The sequence below is a fragment of the Onthophagus taurus genome, chromosome 3 (assembly GCF_036711975.1).
Source record: "Onthophagus taurus isolate NC chromosome 3, IU_Otau_3.0, whole genome shotgun sequence".
Taxonomy (NCBI): domain Eukaryota; kingdom Metazoa; phylum Arthropoda; class Insecta; order Coleoptera; family Scarabaeidae; genus Onthophagus; species Onthophagus taurus.
Genome location: NC_091968.1, coordinates 9,874,397 through 9,892,263, shown reverse-complemented (window position 1 = coordinate 9,892,263; position 17,867 = coordinate 9,874,397). Strand labels below are relative to the sequence as shown.

The 17,867-nt window shown below is 33.9% G+C and overlaps 2 protein-coding genes across 5 annotated transcripts in view; one reads left to right on the top strand and one right to left on the bottom strand.

Annotated features, from left to right (window-relative positions):
- The first annotated feature begins 71 nt into the window (after positions 1-71).
- Positions 72-9,736, top strand: LOC111420319 (Dolichol kinase). Its single transcript, XM_071194815.1, has 8 exons — positions 72-244; positions 295-545; positions 602-822; positions 876-1,064; positions 8,627-8,836; positions 8,888-9,164; positions 9,240-9,317; positions 9,370-9,736. The coding sequence occupies exons 1-8, from the start codon at positions 198-200 to the stop codon at positions 9,501-9,503; spliced, it is 1,407 nt and encodes a 468-aa protein (XP_071050916.1). The 5' UTR covers positions 72-197; the 3' UTR covers positions 9,504-9,736.
- The window catches only part of LOC111420320 (organic cation transporter protein-like), a 27,688-nt gene continuing 19,493 nt past the window's right edge, over positions 9,673-17,867 (bottom strand). For all 4 annotated transcript variants that reach the window (XM_071194814.1, XM_071194812.1, XM_071194811.1 and 1 more), the window contains exons 3-7: positions 11,051-11,157; positions 10,725-10,994; positions 10,182-10,669; positions 9,942-10,123; positions 9,673-9,887 (exon numbers count right to left, since the gene is read on the bottom strand). In XM_071194814.1, coding sequence (XP_071050915.1) covers positions 9,729-9,887; positions 9,942-10,123; positions 10,182-10,669; positions 10,725-10,994; positions 11,051-11,157 — 1,206 coding nt within the window. In that variant the 3' untranslated portion in view covers positions 9,673-9,728. The remainder of the gene's footprint in view (positions 9,888-9,941; positions 10,124-10,181; positions 10,670-10,724; positions 10,995-11,050; positions 11,158-17,867) is intronic.

Sequence of the window (17,867 nt, the reverse complement as noted above, 5' to 3'; positions counted from 1 at the left end):
ATTAAAAAAATGTAATCTTTAACCTTTTAGATAAATAATAAAAAAATATTTCTAATCTAAACATACTTAACCTCACAATGATGTGTCATTAACACACTCGAGAGTTGTCTTTTCAAAATGTTAACATCATTTTCGGTTGGAAATATGTGATAAAAATTCGTTAAAAATCTGTATTGTAATCTTGAAAAGCCAAGAAAATGGGTAAAACACGTAAAATTAGCAATAATCATTTGATCCAACCCAGGTGAATGATGCAACTTTTTTGAAAATGATGTTTAAACAATTATTTTTTAGACCGTATGCGAATCCGGGATTGTGGGTAGGTTTTTTGTTACCCCTTTGCATCTTGGTGAGTTTAATAAAGCACTCAGTTGAAGCTTCTAAGTTGTACCAGCTCACCGCTTTATTAACATTGGGTATTTTGTATACAACAACGGTTTTCATTATACGATATTCTTCCACTCAATGTACCGTTATACCTAAAAGGAGTTTATTTTTACCTTTTATTGTAATAACAGCTCTTTATCATTTACATTTCGATAAGGGTAAATATAACAATTTTAGTTAATTTTAATTAATGAGCGAATAATTTTTGTTTTAGGGCTAGCGTTTAGTTGTTTTGCTTCCTTATTATCAACGTTGGGTTTTTATAAATTATACTTATTTGTGTTGAGCGGATTTCCTCAATGTTTTACTTTGGGGGAAGCTTTGGCCTGCGCCCAAGGTTTTACCATATTTATCTTTTCTTCCATTGTGAATATTATGGAAAGTTTTAAAAAACCACCAAAGACTACATCACAAATGAGTACAATAACGCTTCAGGTAAACAGTTTGATTCTAAATGGGTGTATTGAGTAATAAAAATTATATTTTAGGTTGGATTATTAACTGTAACCTCCTTTGTATACATGTTGTACAAACATCCAAGTTTAAGATCGCCTAAATTGTTTTACCCTAGCCTTTTTCTTGCTCTCACTTTTCTTATGGTCATCCCACTACAGATTTTAATCTTAAAAAATCCACTCGTATGGATTTTTGAATTATTTACAAGAGATACCATGCAGGTAAATATAAAAGTTTTATGAAATAAATAAAATTTCTTATTGGTGTGAAGTTATCTATAAATCCCAGCCATAAACTTAAATCATTCATAATTCAGTAAATAATACGATTTGGGTTACCAAATTTCACATATGGGACACTCTTACCCTCAAGAACAGTTTGCAACCCCCATTTGGTAAAAAAAAATTTCAATCTGCACCCCTGAAAAAGGGATGTTTTGACCTTGATAGGCACCTTCGAATTTCGCCAAATTCTACCACACAATAAAACACAGTTCTAAGTATTTTTATCAATTTTCAAAACACTATAACCCTTAACGGTTTTTGAGAAAAAAAAATTAACATTAGAAACTACAGAAGGGAATTTGGGGGGTTCCCAACTGATTGTTTATTTTTATCTGGTGGGCGCTGGTTAACAAAAAAATCTTGGTTTTACGTTTCCATAAACTTTATTATTAATTACACTTAAACTTAATACATAAAAATTGCGATTAGTTATATAGCGAGAGTTATATAGGGAGCCTTGCTTCGCGTGAATTGAAGGGGTATTGTTTCGGTGGGTGTTAAATCAAAGACTGACTGACTGACTGATACAAGTTGAGCTCGCAGGCTCCTTCTTTATTTAAGGTCAAAACTAAAAACCCTTACCTAAACACCGAAATATACACCCCAACGCATTCCCACACTTAACTCAACCCAATAAATAATGCAATAAAAAACCCTAATCTTGCGACTCTGATACAAATAAATCTAATATGAACGAACTAATGTAATATAAATCTATCAAATCTAATATAAATTAACCAATATAATATAAAATCTAACACCAACCTTTGTGGCCCATATCCCCTTTCTGGAGGTTAACTAACACCTATTGCCTCCTTGTCATTTTCATTATGTGAATAATTTTAATAATCAGGAAGTTCAGGCGCAAGTCTCCTTTGAGGCAAATGTCCAACTTATTTATTTGTTTTGTGAGGAGCTGGACAACAGAACTAAATCCTTTTTCAACTAAATATATTGACGGGAACGTGATGAGAAGTGGTTCAATTTTTCCCCACAGTTGTGGATAATTGTCCATAAGCTTCACCCAGGCGAACTCGTAACCGCTCTGCTTGAAAATGATTTTCGCCTCAATCATAATCAAGTTCAACCCCAATAAGACTTTTTTCGTTAAATACAACTGTGTAAATAATTGTTGTAAATAAACAGTTGTATTCAATGTAGATTTGTATTAGCAACCCCATTGTAACAATCCCAATACGATATATAAAATTTCTTGTTGCAGTTTTGTGTAGCTTCCTTCTCTTCGCTTGTAATTCATCATCACATTCATTACTAACAGAATTGTCGCTGTTATCACTTTCGTTTATTATTAATTAAAGTATTCTCTTTTTAATTGAACAAGCCGTTTTGAAAAATCACTTTCAATTCTTGAGAAATAAATTTTTGAAATGATCGACATTTTTTTCAAATTTTGCAATTTTCGCCGATTAAGTTTTAAAAATTCGTATAAAATCCATTTCTTGGAATATGAGTATGAAAATGCCCCAAAGTGTTAATAAAAGTGTCCTCTTTCCAATGAACCAACACGTTTTGAAAAATTACTTTTAGTTTTTGAGAAAATAATATTTGAAGTTTTGATAAAATTTTCGATGTTGCAATTTTCATCGATAACTTGAACAATTCGCTATAAAATTAATTTCTTGAAGAATCCTTGTGGAAATATCACCAATTATTAATTAAAGTATCCCCTTTTTAACGCAAAAAGCCGTTTTGAAAAATCACTTTCAGTTCTTGAGAAATAAATTTTTGAAATGAACAACAATTTTTTCAAATTTTGCAATTTTCGCCGATTAAGTTTTAAAAATTCGTATAAAATGCATTTCTTGGATGATGAGTATGAAAATATTCCAAAGTGTCAATAAAAGTGTCCTCATTCCAATGAACCAACACTTTTTGAAAAATTACTTTTAGTTTTTGAGAAAATAATATTTGAAATTTTGATAAAATTTTCGATGTTGCAATTTACATCGATAATTTTTGAGTTTATTGCGACATTGTTTTTGATCAGTTTTTAACGTGTTAAATAGTTCACTTAACCTCACTTTTTTCTAACAGCGTACTCCTCAAGCCTAAGAAAAAAGTTTTTACGCAATATGTCCTTCACACCTTCACCTTTTTTAATTAAAACTTCTTCTCCCGAATTCGTTTGGTGTAACATGCTTCCAGAAAATTTTGTCTTTAGTACTTAACCTCGTTGACGTCGTGCCTGAGGAAGGCAAGTAGTTGCCGAAACAGCTGTAGCACTGAAAAGTTAGTTTGAATAAACTGTTTAACACCGTTGATTTTCACCATTTTTGATTTCATGTATACCTTGGCCATGAGGTTCGTGTATCGAGAGATAATTAAACAAGCGAACTAAACAGAAACATCATACTCGCATGGGCAGCCTAGGGGAAACTTAAAAAGACATCTTCAAGAAAATCTATATTCCTATATACAAGGTGTCATTTTGTTGTAAGCGATATTTTTTGAATAACTTGAAAACGACTCAATGTTTTGTTTGGATTCTATCATTTTATTGAAATTTGGACTTGTACAATTTCCCCCAGCTGTAGGTGACTTCCCCCAGCTGTCACCACAAAATCGGCCCTTTTTTCGACGTTTTTTATCACTTGCGAGTGTTTGAGGCGTTATTTCTTGGCGTATGTTGGCCTTAAGTTGCTCAAGAATGTCTGGCTTGTTGACATAAACCTGGCTTCTAAGGTATCTCCACAGGAAAAACTCAGGAGGCGTTAAATCAGGCGAATGCACCAGCCAGTTGTAATCACCACTTTTCGATATCAATCAATTTGGAAACATGTTACGAAGCAAATTTATTGTTAACAGAGCAGTATGGCAAGTTACACCATCTTTCTGGAACCAGTAGTCCTCCATGCCATTTTCTTCGAGTTCAGTTGACCGTTACCGTCACGCCGTTGTCACGCTCTTGAATATCGACACTTACAGCAGCTATAGCGTCATCAGTAACGGCGTGTACGGGTCTTAATTTTGGGCTTCGATGTTGCCAAAGAACCACTGGCATTGAATTTCCTCACAAAACTTCGAATTGTTTTGGCTGTGGGCGTTGGACGACCGCGATATTTTGCTCTGTACACGCGTTGAGCAAGCGTAACAGAGAAACTTTTCTGGATATAAAATTTTACAATTTCTGCACGTTCTCTAGATGCGTGGTTAAAGTTGTACTACAATGATGTTTCCAATGCGCCATCAAACATGGCGATTTGACAGGAAGTTCAAAGTAACGCAAAGATAGATGGAGAGGTCGATGCTGGGTGTAACGTTGAGGGACCACACACTAAATGAAGACCTATCAAGAAGAAGTGGCTTAAATAATGTGGTCAACATTGTAGCAAAGCTTGATGACAATAATCATAATAACTTGATCTAATCTAAATTACGACAGATTTGTCTGATTATAATATATTTTCGATCGTTGACAATTCCTCGTCTTCAACGTCCATTTCATCATCTTCCTCTTCATTTTTTTTCGGAATCTGATATATTTTTACTTGTATCACTTTTATACGTACTGTTTAGGTACTTAGACATCGCATTTAGTTTGTTGTGTCTTTTGTCGTATGTGGCTGGACATCGGTTTGTGTTTTAGTCTTGTCAAACCCATCGAATTCGTATCACAACTAGAAATCATTTTCAAAGAGAATATTTCTATAAAATGATTTTTTTTGCAAAGAATATGGCTAGACGGCAGAATCGACGTACAACATTGCTTGACAATGAATATGAAAGTGATGATAGTGATTGTTTGGAGGACATAGAAGAACAATTTCAAAAAATTTGTGCATCAGAAATCGAAAGTGGTGAAGATTCAGAGAACATGGTTATATTTAGACGTATAAACATAATTAGTCATACATCTGAAAGTAATAAAGAAACGGACCAGAATAGCGATTGGCAGAATGTCACTGAAAATGACACTTATTCCAGTTCCATCGAATTTTCTAAGAGAGACAAGGGTCAAGCGCCGCAAGTTCCGAGTGATTGCATTACACCTCTGCAGTTCTTTTTATTATTTTTTACGAATGAGCTTGTTAGCAAAATAGCGCCAGAAACAAATTTATATGCTCAAAAAATAATTAGCAGAAGTGAAGTCTCTGTGCACTCATTATGGCATAATTGGTATAATGTTACAGTTACTGAATCAAAAGTATTCCTTGGTATAATTATCAACATGGGATTGATGCCTCTGCATGATATCAAAGATTATTGAAGCAAAAAATTCCACGTATACATTCCATTTTATAATAAAATTGTTAAACGTAAATGATTTCTACAAATATTTTGGGCAATGCATTTAGAAATCATGCCGCAAACAGACGATAAGGAAAGAATTTCTCTAGATAAAGTTGCTTATTTTCTTAACTATTTAGACAATAAATTTAGACAAGATTTTGTACCAGCATAGAATATCTGTGTAGATGAATCCATCCAAAGGAAGAATTTCGTTCAAAACGTACAATCTCAAAAAACCAAACAAATGGGGACTTCGTCTATACGTATTAGCTGACTTATCTTGCGGGTATTTATACACATTTTTACCATATTTTGGACAACAAACGACAAACGCACTAATTTACCCTGATTTACCAGTCACAAGCCGGACTGTTTTACACCTGTATAATAATCTACAACAGTCAATACTCGAAGCTATAGGATAGCATATTTTTACCGATAGACTCTATAGTAGCGTCATACTTGCCGAAAAATTACTTAATTTACAATGTCATTTAACAGGAACAGTTATGACGAATAATCGTGGATGTGGAGAACGTCAAGATCCCAAATTGTCAGAAGTAGAGGAGTTGGGGATAATAGAACGCAGCGAGTTTTTAAGCCAAGTACAATAGTGCAATGTAATAAAAACATGAGTGGCGTCGATTTAGCAGACCAATATATTGCAAGTTTCTGCTTCCTTCGTGAAACCCTAAAATGGTGGAGGAAACTTTTTTTTTTAGTATAGAAGCATCTATCATCAATGCTTACATTTTGTACAAAGCATCTTTTACTAATACCAATATAAACATGTCTCACAAATAATAGACAACCTAAGCCTTGACGTCATAGAGATGGGCGGAGCTTATACCGATTCCAAACATTTTCGTTGCTAACTATGTTGCTAACGGTAAATCACCATATGCAATTTTTTATTAGTGTTAAATAAACTAAGTGATGACATTTCAAATGACATTTTTTGGTGATTTATCGTTAGCAACTGTGGTTAGCAACGAAATTGTTTGGAGTCAGTATAAGCTTCGCCCATCTCTGTGACGGCAGACTTAGGCAGTCTATTCAGGGAAAAACTGTTGATTTTGTGGGGTACTTTCGTATAACAGCAAACGTGGACGACCATAATGCAGCGACAAGGAACAACGACCAGATGGAACGTTACATATAATTACACTGCATACCCAGCATAAACACAAAGATTGTGCAATTTGTGCTAACCGAAAAGTTCCAGGTGGCAGAAAAGAGACTTCGTATATAATCGAAACCTGTGACAGAAAACCGAACACTTGCAGAAAACTTGCACTTTTGATTCTTGTACTCTGCTCCATCTTGCAACTGCTGCTACTGGTTCGATGCTATCAACATTTGTGGCCATACCAACACATTTTTTATCATTCTATTTTATCCACAATATTTTGTTTTTGCTATCAAATCTATGATCATAGGATCCTAGAGGTAACTTTTCTAGGTCTTTGGTTGGTGGCAATGGACATTTTGCAGTCCTATTTTCTCTGATAGTATTGTTGCATACACTTGCATTTCTTTTAATTGACGAAATAAGACATGATTGCTAAAAAAATTATCAAGATATAAGCAACAACTTTTTGGACTTTTTACAGCAGTTAGCAATTTCAAAACAACTCTAGTGCCAAGTTTGCCCTGTTTCTTTCCGCTTTCCTTGCCAGTATAAGGAAAAAAGAAATAGCAATATCCATCTTTACCACAAAGTGCCCAGAGTTTGTAACCAAATCGTATTGACTTATGGCTGGTTTAGGATATCAAACGTAACCGTAACCGTAGCAGTAGTTTTAACCGTAACAGTAAGGAACTTAACGCTTACAGTTGACCCGTTTAGAAAGCAACTTTAAGATTTTAAAATTTAAATATGTAGTCAATAAAATAACGAGAAAAGTACGGAACGTTTAAAAGTAAAAGTGTGTGGTGAATACTCTGTTCACCACTTGCAACGCTACTGCAACGTGTTTCAGTACTTGCAACGAGTACTGAAACACCAGCCCGTGATGTCAACATGTAAACACAAAACAGCTGTACGTAGCCATGTTTAACATTGACCCTTTGCATTAGTGCGCATGCTTAAATTTTGTCCTAAACGTAAGAAGTTAAAAGTTGGTCAACTTTAGGTGTTACGGCTACATCGGCCGTAGCCTTAAGCGGTTCCCTAAACGGTGCTATTGAAACACATTGGTTTATCTTTTCTTACTGCTACGGCTAAGGTTATGGCTACAGCCGTTAAGTTTGACATCCTAAACCCACCATTACTCTTTATGAACTGTTTTAGTGAGTGGTGGCCTTAATACCTTATAATCATTTTATCTATAGACAAATTTTCTTGAATCATACCAAAGTTTTGAAAATTTGCGTTTACCATATCTAACAATGGTTTAATTTTAAAAAATGTATCGCCTTCACTTTCATTAGCTTTGGTGCTATTTTGAAAATGTATCAAAGACTTTATTTCAAGATATGTGTTTCTGCTCATAGCATTTTTTACAATAGGCTGTCCGAAATTGTCGTCGTGTGACCAATAATCGCGCTCAGATATTAACATATGGTAGCTACTAAATACAAGAAAGAAAATAGAAATTTTAGTCTCATCTTTTGTGAACAACCAAAACGGACTTTTGAGGCGCGCAAAGTGTATTCCAAAAACATGTTACTCTTGGTTATGTGGAGATATTGTTGAACGACATATCTTTATAATGATAGGCACTAACGATATACTCCACAAATCCCCACTGCAGTCCCAATATTCCTCCGCTTCCTTCTTTATATGCAACACAGAAAATTAATATAATCAATTTCTTTCTCTTGAACTAAAATTAAAACTAAAACTAGAACTAACACTAGAAACTTTCGGGTTTTGACGTGTGTCTTTTGAGAAAAGGTTTGACGTTTCGGATGCCATGTTGCAACCTTCTTCAAAAAGCAGCTTTCTCCGCTGTTTTGAAAATTGATGAAAATACTTAGAACTGTGTTCTATTATGTGGTAGAATTTGGCGTAATTCGAAGGCGCCCATCAGAGTGAAAACATCCCTTTTTCGGAGGTGGGGGTTGAAAATTTTTTTTTACCAAATGCGTGTTGTAAGCTGTTCTTGAGGGTAAGACTGTCCTGTATGTGAAATTTGGTGACCCAAATCGTATTGGTTACGGAAGTAAGAATGATTTAAGTTTATGGCTGGGATTTATAAATAACTTCACACCTGTAAATTTCTTTTAATAATTCTTATTTACAGATAAAAATCTTTTTGTATTGGTCTTTATGCATATCAGCAGCCGTTTACACCTTAATCAAACAAATTAGTGGTGCTCAAAAAGCATCATCAGTAGTAAGAAAAACATTCCACATCCTAGCCGTTTTAATTTATGTACCGGGATTATTAGCGGAATGTTCGATTCTTTATTTAGCAAGTGGGGTCGTTTTGGGACTTTTTATAGGAATCGAAGTAAATTAATATATTTAATGCGCTTATTTATATTAAAATTGATTTTTTTAGACGACTCGTTTGATAAGGTTACCTCAAGTGGTAACTTTCCTCGAAGATGGGTTTTCCGTTTTTCGCGATGAAAAAGACATTGGATCCGTCGCTTTAACCCCAATGTATTTATTAGCGGGGGTTTCATTTCCGATTTGGATACATCCTTCTCCATGCGATATGACAAATTCAGCTGGATTTAATTTATTACCGCTTTTAAGTGGGATTTTATCAATTGGTGTTGGAGATTCGGCCGCTAGTTATTTGGGTGCATGGATTGGTAAACATAAATGGAAAGGTAAAAATCAAGTTTTTAATTTGACATTTAAGAAGGAATCTGCTTTACCGACATTTTTGAAATCATTTATTTTAGGGTCATTTAAAACGATTGAAGGGACGATGGGTTGTGTTTTAAGTCAAGTATTATTTATCTACCTCTTAATGCATTTGGGTAAATTGTTTATTATTATAATTGTGTTGTTTTTGAGGTTGTAAATTTGTAGGTTATGTTGATATGCATTTAAATACATTGATAAAAGTTGGATTGGCGATAACTGTAACGTCTGTTGTTGAGGCAAAAACGACTCAAGTTGATAATTTGGTTCTTCCCATGGTGATGTATTTAATGCTGGTTTAAAAAATTTGACACATAATGGATTTTTTGATCCCGTTAAAATGTATTGACTGATAAATACCAAAAACAAGGACTTATTTATTTTTTAGGGTGGTTTTAACGTATTTATTGAGTACTTTAATAAGTAATTAATTAAGGGAATTTGATATGGATCGAATAATTGAGTTGCGAATCAATTTAATCAAATTTATTAAATAAATTAATCTATTTACATTAAAATTAAAAATATCAGGGTATTTTCTGAGGTTTCTTTCCGATATTTTCCGCCTCCTCAATAGTATCTGGTAATTTGGTGTTTAATGTTTCTGGAAATGCCAAAGTTAAAAGCCCAGCAATAGCTGCCATGCCGGTGAATAAAACTAAAGGAAGTGGCTTCCATAATTGTTCCTTAAAAAAAATAATAACAATAAAAATTAAGAAGAAATTTATTTTATTTAGTACCAAAAGTGGCATTTGTGGTGAAACCATCGACCCAATCCTAGCAATCATTGAACAACCCCCCATTAAAGAATGCCTTAAAGGTGTTGGGAAAATTTCGCTAGAAATTATGTAACATATCGTAAAAGCTGCTGTTGCTCCAAATTTCCCTAATAAATAGAAACATAAAGCCAAAACGTGTTGATCTGGAAAAATAAGAATGTTAAAAATGTGCTTTATTTGAAATTTATTTTTATAATTTACCTTTACTTATAAAGATATAAGCAAAACAAGCTACAGCAGTAATAAAGAATGATAAGCTTTGAGTCCATCGCCTTCCAAAACGATCAACGGTGATGTAAGTAGCGATATAAGCTGGAATTTCGACTAACGAAGTTAAAATAAAATCGACGTAACTATTTCCAGCTAAAGAAACCGCGTTTAATGTTAAACCATAGAACAAAAACGCGCATGATAACCAACAAAAACATGAATTAAAAAATCTCATCACTAAAATTCTCGATTTAAACACATGGAAAAACGGTTCTTTCGCAACTTCATCAACGGGAACCGTCAACTTTTCTAAGGCATGTTTCGAAATTGTTCTGCCATTAATTCGGGCTGCTTTCATAAGGATATCTTCGGCTTCTTTGTAACGTTTTTGACTGAGAAGCCATCGAACTGATTCTGGGATGAGCCATTGATACGAGATTATTAAAAAAATTGGAACGTAAAGGACTAAAATTGTAATTCTAAAAAATAAAAATTTATTAATGATGGAATTGATTAAAGATTTAATCAACTTACTTCCAATCCATGCTTAACCATGCTACGGCAGCCGCTAAAACTTCTCCTAAAGCGAAACAACAACAAATTAATGTTCCTGCTAATACACGTTTTTTTGGGCCAACTAATTCAACGGCTAAAACAAACCCGGTTGCGTAAGTCCCCGATTGGAATAGGGCGTCTAAAAATTCGAGCGTCGTGAAAACGATGTAGTTTGGAGCGAAAGCTCTGGCAGTTCCAAAAATTGCACCTCCAACCATTCCCCATATTAATACAAATTTTCTTCCTAATCTAAATCATAATGAAGATGATAATATTCTTTTTTTTTGTTTGAGGTTTTTTTATACTTGTCTGAAACTATTCCGCTAATAATTAAGGAAAAGAATTGTCCCAAAGTATTGATTGTCCCAACGAGAGTTAATTTCCATAAATTGTCATCGCAAAATAGATTGTACTAAAAATAAAGAAATTATTTTGTTTTAGTTAGATGAAAAATATACAATAATCTAACGGCAAATTACAACTAAAATAGAACTAACACTAGCACTAGAACTAACACTAGATCTAGAATCAGAATAAGTTCTGGTTTAGCCGCACGTTTCTTAAGATGGTTAGGTCTTGTGTTAGTTCTACTTTTGCACCACAAAAATGTACCACAATTTAACGCTAAATAACAATTACTAGAGAAACATTCACGTTTAGCCGCACGTCTCTCAAGACGGCTAAACCCGAATGATTCTAGTTCTAGATCTTGTGTTAGTTCTAGTGATAGTGTAAAACTAGAATTAACACTAGACCTAGAACTAGAAACATTCGGGTATAGCCGTGAGTCTGAAGACGCACGGTTAAACCCGATACTTTCAAGTTGTAGGTCTAGTGTTAGTTCTAGTTTTAGTGCAATAAAAATATGCAACATTGTGATATCTTATGTTAACTAGCGCTACCTACCACTGTCACTAGAACTAACATTGGACCTAGAAACATTCAGGTTTAGCCGTCTTAATAGACGAACGGCAAAACCCGAATGTTTCTGGTTCTAGGTGTAGTGTTAGTTCTACTTTTCTTTCCATAAAAATATACCACAATCTAACGCTAAATAACAATTAAAATTAGAACTAACACTAGAGCTTGAACTAGAAGCATTCGGGATTAGCCGCACATCTCTCAAGATGGCTAAACCCGAATGATTCTAGTTCTAGGTTTAGTGTTAGTCCTAGTGATGGTGCTAGTGTAAAACTAGACATACAACTAGAAATATTCTGCTTGAAGTGCTTCTCTTAAGACGGCTAAAGAGGGACCAAAATGGAAACCATCATCACAGAATCTATAAATTCAGACCAAATATGTATGTAACAAAATTTTACCTCCCCTTCTTTTCATTTACAAAAAAAAACATAAATATTGTTTTATTATTACAGCAACGCGAACATCCGTTTTGAAAAAATGTTCCCAAGAATGTTCACAAGAAGGTTACTTAACCGACAGCGAGGACTGCATCAAATTTTACAGATGCGTGCCGAACGAATCCGGAAGTTATCATCAATATTCTAATCATACAGGGTTGTTTATGTAAGTCGTGGCATAATTTTAATCACAAAAACTAGAGTGAAGATGATGATTCGTGTACAAATTTCTGATCTAAACCCATAAATGGCTAATTGTAAGGTATGGGCCTTCAAAGTTAACAAATTTTCAAACATTTTTTAAAATATTTTCAATATGGTTTGTCTTAGAAAAACTAAATTTGCCAAACAGTGCAATGTTATCATAAGAAATCGTTTAAGATCACAAAATAATATCACACAACAAGATCAATGCTGTACAGGGTGTTAACAATGGTTATTTCTTTAAAATTTGTTTATTATTTCATAAACCCGTAAAGTTTCCAACTGATTCTAAAAGCCTATTTCATTTTTAAATTATTTTCACTCTTACAAATTTTTGATTAGACGCATCGTTTTCTAGATCTTTGCAAAAAGATACAACCTCGATTTTGGAATGTTTTCATTAATTGTAGGTGCCTATGAAAACAAATTATAAGTATAGACAACCTGATAGAAAAACATTTCTAAATATCCAAGACATTTACGTGAGGCAGGAAATTTAACCCCTTCCCTACCAGAATTAAATTTTATAAAACGTAATTTATCATCCAGCGGTACTTTTAAGTCCCACTTAAATTCTAATAATCACGTTAGCTTTGATTAGCTGAACGTATCTATATTTTGCGAGACTTTTAAATACCGCTGGTAGACAAAGGGTTAAGACAGAAGTATGTAAATAACGGAAATCAGAGGTCAGATCGTACACCCTATCTAGAAGAAAACATTTCGGATTTTGTGGCAGATCGTAATACTGTTAGTACTGTTGATAGCAACAGTTTAGACTTAGACATTTCAGAATATCCAAAGGTACATCTTGGCATGTCTTACATGAACAGCAGTTGTATCTATACCATTTGTCGAGAGTACAAGTGATACAGAAATTGCTGATCATCCATTGCAAGCACAGTGTTGCCACACTATGATGGAAAAAATGTACTATTGTTGCTGCGTTTTTAGCAAAAGGTACTTTTTACGGATAACCATTAACTTGAGAAATGCTGAACAATAATTGTACTGAAGAAAATCCAGATTTTATGGTTTTATATATTTAGAGATTTTATAGATTTTATATACAGGACGTTGACATTTAAAGCTGTCAACGGCGTTATTTCGGCACCTACTTTGATTGTAATTTGCTGATTTAATATTTTCAGTGAACGCACTTTTTATCGATTTTTTTCTAATACAACCATATGATTGGATATGTTCATCGCGTAGAGGGATTTATCATGTATTAAAATGTGCAAAAAAAAACAAATGCATCCCATTTAAAATAACAATGTTGGTTGCCATAGCAACGAAACAAAGAACAATGTCAACAAGCAAGTATCGCCAAAAAATGCGTCACAATTAATTAAAAAAATTTTATTTGAAACATTTTTCTGTAAAACCACAAATGGCGGAGTTATTGGCTATACTCAGCTGCTAATATCATTTCCTCACACCGAGACTAACGTTGCTGCTGTCAAAATAAATTCTGATGTGCAATCACTTGTTGCCACTTCTGAGGCGCATGGCTTAAAAGTAAACTCCAGCAAATCTAATGTGATTGTATTTGGTAACAGGAATCATAGGAAATTTGTTAATGACAATCTTAAAATTTGTGTAAATAATCAAGAACTACAACACGTACGCACTGTGAAAAATTTGGGTTTGTTAATAGTTGATGAATAAGCTATTACAGAAATCATATTGCGTATTAATATCCCTTTATTCATATCGGCATGTATTAAATGAGAACAGTAAGAGATTACTGACTGATTCTCTGATTTTATCCAAAATGGGTACTTAAGACTAATTTATGGAATTCGAAAGTACTGCAGACTCTCACATAAGTTAAAAGCAGACCTCACTACTTTGCCCAGCCATCTGTTAGCCTTTATTATTACGTTTTTGTATTTTGTTTTTTTTTTACTTGTACGCTAATTGTAAGGGTTAATAAAGGCATTTGACACACCCTGTATATTATGTAATCAAAAATTTGTAAGAGTAAAAATAATTTTAAAATGAAATAGGCTTTTAGAATCAGTTGGAAAATTTAATAGTTTACGACTTAATAAAAAAGTTTTAATGAAATAACCTTTGTGAACGCCCTGTGTAGCATTGATCCCGTGTTTGTACATTTTCAAAAGTGATCTTGAGCGATTTCTCACGATAACATTGGACTGTTTGCGAAATTTTAACCTTCCAAGACAAACAATATTGAAAATATGTAAGAAAATGTTTAAAAATTTCTTAACTTTGACGGCATATATCTTAGCCATTTACGGATTTAGACCAAAAAATTTTATACGAATCGTCATCATTTTGACTCTAGTATTTGTGATTAAAATTATGCCACGAAACTCCCCTGTATAATTGCGCTCCTAAATCTATAAGACTAAGATGAAGAATGGTGGAGGTCAAACTGGGAAAAGTGGATGTGAATCTTCAGAAAGTCCAGGTCAATTAGAGATACCGGGACAAGATGAAAGTTTTGGTCAATCAGGTAGAATAGGTACTCCAGGAAGTCCGGGAACTACAGGTATTATTGTGGGAACTCCAAGTACTCCACGAAGTCCAAGGCAAGATGGAAATGGTGGCTGAAGTTTAGGTCAACCAGTCAGGCACTCTAGGAACTCAAGGACAAGGTGAAGGAGGAGATTCTAGATCTCATGGAATACCAGGAGAAAATCAACCAAATACATCAGAATCACCTAATACTTAGACACCAACATCAACGTCATATCTAACAAGTAAAACTTCAAAATTCCATTTAGCCGTGCGTCTGTTAAGACTAGTTCTAGGTCTAGTGTTAGTTCTAGTTTTAGTTCAATAAAAAATATACAGGGTGTCCCACGTAAGCAACAAAGTACATAAATGGCATTAAGGAGCCGAGATACGCAGTTCTTCCTTAGACAAGAGTTGTAGGATATTGTAGGAATTTGATGTTTTACCATATTCAAAAATGTCGAAAATTTTAAATGGAACACCTCATGTTTGACTACTTAATCAGATAGAGAATTTAATTCTCTACAAATCTTCAGTATGCACAGAATGGCAGATCTTATTCATTTTTTCCTTAGTAGGCCATTATATAAGACGATAAATAATCTTCTTTCGTCGTTGGAATATTAGTGAAGTTCGGTTTTGACATATCCCCTAATGAAGAAGTTGCGGGGAGTTAGATCGGGTGATTGTGCTGGCCAAGGTATTGGACCTCCACGACCAATCTAATGTCTTCCATATCCAATATTTAAAAAGTTTTGAGAAACGTCCCTCAAATAATATGCAGGTGCCACGTTGTTGAAATATCATTCTTTGTCTAGTTCCTAAATCTACATCTTCTAGCAACTCTGGGAACTCTTTTTCTACAAATGTTTTGTAAATTTGTCCCGTCAGAATACCATCAAAGAAAAATGGCCCAACTATTTTACGGTTAAATATTCCGCCCCAAACATTTAACGACCATACATTTTGATTGTTTACGCGCGTTAGCCATACAGGATTTTCGGTTGCATAATAATGCATTCCGTTGCTTTTAAAAGTAGCTTCATCAGTAAATAGAATTGATGATACAAAAAGAGGGTTTTCATTTATTTCATCTAAAATTGTCGTACAGAAAGCTACTCTGTTAGCAAAATTATCTCCATGAAGTTCTTGGTGTAAATTCAAATCATATGGGTGGTAGTTGTGAAGCTTTATAATTCAGTTTAGTGAGCTTTTACTCATAAAAGTATATCTGTTGCTCTAGCGATCTGTCGTGTACTAACATGCGGATTCTCTTGCAAACTTAATAAAATATTTAGTTCGTTGTTCTCTTCTCAAACCGCATACGACTTTTTCGCCGTTTAGGTATGTCGACACTTCCAATATCTTCAAATCTATACAGGGTGATTTATTAGCTCACCATCAAACTTAGACATATGATAGCTAATCCAATTACCAAAAAAAAACGATAATGAACATATTATGTCCTATTTCAATCATTTACGCAATTATAACACTTTAAAGTTTTCTGCAGCGAATTTATTAATAGTCAGTAAAACCAAACATTCAACAAAAACAAAGTTTTCAAAAACTGTTTGTAATATGTCAGTTTGCTGTCAGTTTTAATTATTACATACAACAAGAAACTCAAAATGTACGCTTATAGCACTGAAGAGTATGCTGATATAATTTTCGTGTATGATTTTTGCAATGGAAATGCTTGACAATCAGTACGAGAATATCAAGAAAGATTTCCACAGCGTCATTTGCCATATTATTCAGTTTTTAACGATTCTTTCAGAAGAGTTCGAGAAACAGGTAATTCTGCTCCAGCAAAAGCCATTCGACCGCATGTAGTTAATGTGGAGGACGAAGAAGCTGTAATTAATGCTGTCATTGATAATCCGTCCATCAGCACTCGAAGAATAGCACACAACATACATGTAAGTCAAAATTTTGCATGGCGCGTATTGAACCGCGAAGTTCTTCATCCGTATCGTAAACAGAATGTTCAAGCTCTACAGCTAGTAAATAGTCACCAACGGTTAGCATTTTGTGAATGGTTATTGCAGTAATATGCCCAAAATACTGACTACTAATTTCAAATGTTCTCTGAACAGATGAATCATGTTTTACACGAGATGGTATAAATAATTACCATAATGAACATATTTGGGCATTACAAAATCCGCATGCGATTAGACCAAGGAAATTTCAACAACGTTTCAGCATCAACGTTTGGGGGGGAATATTTAACAACAATTTACTAGGTTTGCATCTATTTGATGGACGTTTGAATGCAGTAAATTAAAGATTTTTTTGAACAGTACATTTTTGATTTTCTTGAAGATATACCTTTTAATGTAATTCAAAATATGTGGTACCGGCACGATGCTGCCCCACCTCATCGCGGAAGAGTAGTTGTCGATTGGTTAAACCAATATTTTCCAAACAAATGGATTGGTAATAATGGTCCATTTGCTTGGCCACCTAGATCCCCCGACCTTAATCCATTGGATTTCTACTTATGAGGTCAAATGAAACAAATTGTGTATCATGTGGAAATTAACACACGAGAACAGTTGCTAAATAGAATACAAATGGCTGCTATTGAAATAAGAAATCAACCAGACATTTTAATTCGGCTGAAGAACTCTTTTCGTTGAATGTGAAGCATGTATTCTAGCAGAAGGAGGCTATTTTGAACAATATTTGTAATATTTATAAATTAAAACTTTAAAGTGTTATAATTTTGTAAATAATTGAAATAGGACATATGTTCATTAACATTCAAAGTCAAAGGTTGATGGTGAGCTAGTAAATCACCCTGTATAGTAAATTATCGAAACATCGCCTGCTCGGAAGTCGGGAGTTTCGGGTACCTATGTTGTACGATATACTATTTGAGCAAGAAGAGTATTTCGTTCACATTCTTCCAAAATAATAACCATGTTCATTAATTCGTCTATTGTGTAATTCATAATCAAGCAATAATCAATAAACAACTAGACTATTAATAAAAATATGACATTTGAAAATTCGTTTAATTTATCATCGTTAACTTGTTTTTTTTTTTAATTTGGATCAAGGC

Bases quoted from the DNA above. Each gene is read 5' to 3' on its own strand.
- LOC111420319 (XM_071194815.1), top strand. From the start codon at position 198: ATGGGTAAAACACGTAAAATTAGCAATAATCATTTGATCCAACCCAG. The intron at 9,165-9,239 runs GTAAAAATCAAG...CATTTATTTTAG, and splicing joins TGGTAAACATAAATGGAAAG to GGTCATTTAAAACGATTGAA. The intron at 9,318-9,369 runs GTAAATTGTTTA...GTAAATTTGTAG, and splicing joins CTACCTCTTAATGCATTTGG to GTTATGTTGATATGCATTTA.